The sequence below is a fragment of the Mycteria americana genome, chromosome 6 (genome assembly GCF_035582795.1).
Source record: "Mycteria americana isolate JAX WOST 10 ecotype Jacksonville Zoo and Gardens chromosome 6, USCA_MyAme_1.0, whole genome shotgun sequence".
Taxonomy (NCBI): domain Eukaryota; kingdom Metazoa; phylum Chordata; class Aves; order Ciconiiformes; family Ciconiidae; genus Mycteria; species Mycteria americana.
This window is the reverse complement of record NC_134370.1, coordinates 22389083-22395380: the sequence shown is the minus strand read 5'-3', so window position 1 is coordinate 22395380 and position 6298 is coordinate 22389083. Positions and strand designations below refer to the sequence as shown.

Here is a 6298-nt window from a genome sequence, read left to right as displayed (position 1 = left end):
CCAGACAGCTCCAGTTCCTGGGGACCAGCTGAAAAATCCTGTTCTTGGAGTCACAGCTGTGCCATGTGCCGCTGAGCCACTGCTCTGCTCCACCTCGGAGATGGACACACTTCACACAGTGACAGTAATACTCTTTCAGATGAAAATGAGGTTTACAAGAGGGAAGAAGTTATTTTATAATTAAGTCGAAATGCCTGAACCCAAGATGAGGAGCACTTCTTAACCAGCAGCCAGATGGCTCTACAGGCTCTGTTCCTTAAACCGTCTATCAGCTTTTCATCCCAGAGACTGTCAGTCAAACAGCAGGCCCTGGGAATTATCTTACCATCTCTCCAGCAGGGTATTCTTGTAGAGAGGTCTTGGTGGTGGGTTTGCAAACTTTATGTAAGTGGCTTCATTTACTACAACCAGACTTGCTTCACTAAGGGAATATAGGACGGAACCTTTTGTTTTGCATGGGAGGCACCTCTCTAGGGTTGCAGTATTACGATTTTCTCCCCTTTCTTACCTAAAAGAAAATTAAAAACTAATCAGTCCTTAAAAAGAAATAAAAATCGAAAGATTTTCTTTGAGCCCCCTTGTGTCTGTTACATCCACAACTTTCCAGATCTTATTTGCTCTTTGGCATTTATGCTTTTGTTACAAGCTTTCTCACAGCACCTCTGCATAGAAACCGATGCATGTGAGAACACTGACTTCAGACATGAAGCATGTGTAGCAACACTCAGTGTCGATTCCAGAAGCTCCGGGTTTTAAGGCCCACAGGAATCCTCTCTCCCCACCTCCTGCATGGCACAAGCCAGAAAATTCTCCCCGTGATTCCTGCATCTGAGCCCAAAGCACCTGCACAGTCGTATATTCTCACCGCATCGAAGGAGTCACCCACTTACTCTGATGGTTAACTATCCCTTTATCATTATGAATCATTTTAACATCAAATTGTCATGGGACGCTACTCTGCGTTGGCCTGCTACGCTGAAGAGCCATCAAGTTCCATGTTTAACTCACTTTGATCATTATCTTACTACTGGAGAGCTCAATTTTTCTCTCGCATGGGCCTCTAATGCTTTTTCAAACAAAATGGATACTATAATGGTTTTGTTTTGTTCTGGTTTTTTTTATAGAAACACTTTATTGCTGCAGTCAATAACCCTGTGTATCACACACACATAACCAATTACAGTTTAAGAAACTAAAAATAATTCTGCAAGTGGTAATACTGAGAAAACAAACATACATGAAAGGATACAAAACTATACATTTAAGTTACTAGAAATTTACTAACTAAAAAATTCTGCAGAAGTGTGAAGTGTCTTGTATAAACTATACAACACATGCCAGTGTAAAGTTGTTTAACGTTATACAATTACCTATCTACAAATGCTTTACCTAAATACAAGATCAGCTGCAATTTTTAAACAGTTATCTTCTATACAAAGACAAGTGCTTTCAGTACTTCATTGGAATATATAGACACTGCAATATCTCAAAACTAAAAAATAATCACAAAATAAAAGGTCCCACTTAGAAGTCTTTGCATATCTAATATAACGCTGTGAAAATCCAGCCAGCAATATCCTTGCTTTTGTATTTGCCCTGTTTCACCCATATTTGAGAGGGACCCAACCCAGAGCCACCGACCTCCCTTTCACTGCTGGCCACAATCTCCACAGCAGACTACACCAGACATCTGTATCTTAACACACTTCAGCTTTAGGAGAAATTTGGACCTGGGTCCCACTTCGTAACAGATACTTACCCAGCCCAACACAGGGCAGAAGTGACCAGCTCCCATGCATGGCCATATCCATGCATCACATCCATGCAAGATTTCTCAAGAGCGGCACGGCAAGCAGACCCCTTCCTTACAGCACTGCCACAAGTGGGATCGATGCCCTGATCGGTACAGGGGATGGGCAGAAGTGGGCTTGGACAGGGAGTTCCTATTGCTTCCCAGGATTTCCCAGGTACAGCACAGAGGCCCAGCACTTCTCTAACCCCTTGCAGGCTTAGTGAATCCCTCCTGCTGAAGCAAAGCCAATCTCAATGACATTCAACCAGAGGAAGCTGTCCCCAGGTCTGGCCATCTCTTCAGAACAAAGGGCAACATTTTAAACACCATCCCCCCTCCCAAAATACAGGGTTACAGTTGAAGAAAGTCCTGAGAATTCATAGGAATTTAACATCTCGTGATGTCTTAAATGGGATCAACCTTCTGCAGCACACACCTGTACTTCTAACATAATGCATGTTCATCACCTGGCATATATACGAAATACGACACGGCAGGGAAATTTCCTTGGCACAGCCGGTGCTTTTTTGGACAGGATTTAAGTCAACAGAACGGGAGTCTGGTCATATGTCTAGGACATGCGACATATCAGCAAAGGCTCTGGCAGTCTAGGAAAAGGATCGTGGTAGATGGTATTAGGCCTATATTCCCTCCTACTTAAATTCTAGTCTCAGAAAAGTCCCAGGGAACCTGAACTAACTTTGGCCAAGGAACAAGGACCAAAAAAAGTCAGACTTCTATTTCAGTCCTTTCAAAAGCTGCCAGAAGGAAGTGTTGGACAGCCTGACCTGACAGGGGGTGGTCGTTCCCCTTACTGACATCTGGGCAGGAAGGACACAGCTCACCTGAGCTAGCATCAGTGCCTCGCAGCTGGAAGCTGAAAACAAGTCAACAGTATCTCCTTGAGGAGAAAGAAGGAAAAAGCACCATTCAGCCTTCCCACACCATTTGATGGCACCATGCAGAAGGAGAGAACTGCAGCTCCAGAAGCCCACTGTTAACACCAAGCAAGAATCAGCATGAGAAGTGTGACCAGCATAAATGAAAACCCCTGACAGATGGATCTCTTCTGCAGCCCTTCCTGGTATGAGCATTCCTAAGCAGTATAAAGAGTTTAAATATTAGGCCTTAATTTTCTTTCAGAAAAGACCTGCTGGGAGAGGGAATAATTAGCAGCAACACTGGCTAAAACAGTTTCACCCGCAAATATTTTTCCCCAGATGATTTTGTTGGAGATGATTTTTCTTCCCAAGTTAAGATACACAGGGGCACAGCAAAGACCTTCAGTATCCTGAATACACTGAACACTACCTGGCATGTGCCACATGGAGCTTCCAAAACACCAAATGAGATTTCGCAATGTTTCACCAAGAATCACGTATGACAGTGATTGAAACAGGGCCAGCATGTTACAGTATGCCGTATCAGCACTTGTCAGAACATCAGTCAGACACCAGTGCCTCTCAGGTATGAACTGGACAACAAGCAGGTTTCATACCAGAACTTGTCCATTTTCATTTCACCTACTGGCCACAGATCGAATGAGAACGCACACAGCATCAGTCGGCAGCTGATTCCGTGCATCTTGCAGCTGTAACGCGAGCATCTCGCAGACATGTAAGCCTTGTGCACTTGGGCTTTTCAGAAGAACATGATGAAGGTGTGCAAGACCTGACATTTAACCCACCTGAGTTTATCTAGTAAATCTTTTCACAGAACAAAATAGAAAACAAAACAAGACAGTGTATTATCTGGATTCTTGTAATAGAAGAGGATCACCCACAGCAGAGTTCAGGAAAGGGCCCGAGTAATTGCACTTTAAAATATGGCAGGCATAGGCAACAAACGCTACACGTGTATGGTCATGAAGACTGCTGCCCCAATACTAGCAGGGCATGCAGGGTTTGTCTGCCTGTATCACGTAAGCATGGGACATCCTGACACCTAGCACAGTACACAAACCCATGCCAGTGCAGCTTTGCTAGGACTGCCTAGAGGTCTGGGTATTTTAAAACATCTCAAGAACAAGGTACCGCGTTGTTCATGAAGATCACAGCCAGTAAGCTTCAAGCATGAGATCACGCAGAGGCACGCACGCACACACACGCTTTTCCTCTAACAGCTCTTAGAAACCACTGGTGTGTGTTCTCTTACCATAGTCCCTTCTCTGCCTTCTTTTAAAATATTAATTTATTTCTAAATTAATATTACATTTTAAGGAAAAAAAATCAATAATCTCTTACTGTTATTCTTTGGGAGGTCTTAAAGCAACTGCTTTTATTATGAAAAGAACTTGCCCAACGAAAGTGGTACTTGAAAAAGACTAAGTAAAACCTGAACCGGAGCTGGGGATTTAGTTCAGTATCTCAACAAGTAAACAGAAGCTTTTACCTAACTGAGAAGTCCAGGCAACTCCTACGAAGACCAACCAGAAGATTACCATTGACTTTACAGAGATTTAGATAGGGCTCAAGTAGGGAAAGTCAGCTTTCCAATGCAGAGGCCTTGTGTGCTGACTTTTTGCGGGGCTTCATTTCTGCTCCAGTCACGCTGAGACTTTGGTTAAATGAGGGCTTGAAGCTGGACAGTGGTTCAGTGAAGCAGATTGGTCAAGTGAATTAACAGCAGACACCCCAGACTTTGGGCAACTCTGTCTAAAGCCCTGCAAACAGATTTTAAAGCTGTCCCTCTCTTTTCATTAAAGCTGTCTGATTAAAAAGCCAGTCCGAAATTCAAAAGCACAGACAAAACTATTCTCTGACCAAGTAATGCATCACATCAGGACTAAAAACAGGCAGGTATTTTTAAACTCATCCACTTAATGCAATATTTACTTCCTAGACTTTGATCTCAGCATCTCCTCTGACAACGTCAAATTCTTGGGCAATTCACACATGACACAGCACTAAAGAAGGAAAACCAATTTCAGCTGTATTGACTAAGTATCTTTTTTTCCATAACAGCTCACATTTTTACCAATATAGCAACAAACCCTTTGCCAATGGTTTGGAATGAAAGTTACATCAGGTATATATGTGCAGGTATGTTGATGGTCAGACCTGTTGAAAAACAAAAGCAAAACCAATCCCCAAAAGAGAGCACTGAAACCATTACGCATTGAAAACAAACACTGTACACATCCACTACTCCCCATACACAAGTCACAAGTGCAATATCCTTTGAAAAAAATTGCTCCTCAAAGGAAACCCAAAGAGGCAGAGTTTTTTAGTGTTATGTTTAGTAAGATAATGTGGGCATGTGTTGGAAATCACAGGTTGGAATTTTTTTTAATTTTTTTTTTTTTTATAAGGCAAGAGGTTTACGTTCCAGAAGAATAGATGGGGTAAAGAATGAAGAAATGTTTTGAAAATGACACATTCTTTCAAGTTTCATTCTCATTTGACATACATATTACAAAATAAAGATTTTTAAAAGTGCTATATGCTTTGTAAGTCTCACCACAAGCAAAATTTTACACCTGCTGCCTAAGACAAAATGTTAGTGGCAGTGTTAGCGGTAGATTAGACTCTAGCTCTCTCATTTCCCTCAATGTCTGGGACAACCTCCTTCATCACGCTTAAAGAACAAACAAACAAACAAACAAACCCCACTCTACACATATTCCAGAATCATTTAGAGTCATCTTATAAAGTAACAGACTCCATGAAGCTGATGACAGTTCACTAGTGGCTTGCTTGATACCAAACCCAAGGCTCATTCTACCCGGTATCCTGTGGCTCTTTGATCAGCCGGTACGAGAGACAAAACATTGAGAGGTGTGCAACCATGATGACATTGACAGATATGCCAAAGGGATTTAAAAAAATTCCAACAAAAAACAAATGTAAAAAAATTCATCCACCAGCCCTCAGCTGTTAGCCGATTTTAAAAAGGTAGAGCAGTTTGCAGTAAACAATGATATTTTAAATCTTCAAGGACATACAGAAACACCCCTCCCACCCAGCAATCAGACGTGAAGGATTTCTGCAGCACAGTCTTCTGGCTCTGTGTAATGTGAAGAGTTTGTGTCTGAATGGTGAACTCCAAGCATTTCTTTACTTTCGAAGTTTGGCTCCATTAGTGCAGGTTTTTCAAAAATATTCTTTTTGCTAGTTTCCGGACAGTTTTGTACATATATTACTCGGTTATAAGCTTTGAGTCTCTTCCACAGCTGTATGTACACTTTGCATTGTACATACATGAACAGAAGTCCTCCAGTGAAACCAATAGCCACAACTACCAGCTTAGTCCAAAATGGCCACTCTAGAATCCCTGGAAGAAAGAAAACAAAAAAAAGAAGAAAAAGGACCTGGTTAATATTGGCTGGACTACATTGGATCTCTCAAAAACATCCTGTAAGGAAACTGTCACAGAGTTTGGGCCATGCAAACTATTCTTATTTTGCCATTTTTCTTGTTTGGCCCTTTTTTTTCCCCTTCAAGTCAAACACATGCAGACTTCTACTTCACATATCACATTTATTCTCACCCACCAGAGGAAAAAAAA

The 6298-nt window shown here is 41.8% G+C and overlaps 1 protein-coding gene across 5 annotated transcripts in view; it reads right to left on the bottom strand.

Annotated features, from left to right (window-relative positions):
* Positions 1 to 1114: 1114 nt before the first annotated feature.
* The window catches only part of MARCHF8 (membrane associated ring-CH-type finger 8), a 103213-nt gene continuing 98029 nt past the window's right edge, over positions 1115 to 6298 (bottom strand). For all 5 annotated transcript variants that reach the window (XM_075504983.1, XM_075504979.1, XM_075504980.1 and 2 more), the window contains one exon: positions 1115 to 6064. In XM_075504983.1, the coding sequence (XP_075361098.1) occupies positions 5760 to 6064 (305 nt within the window). In that variant the 3' untranslated portion in view covers positions 1115 to 5759. The remainder of the gene's footprint in view (positions 6065 to 6298) is intronic.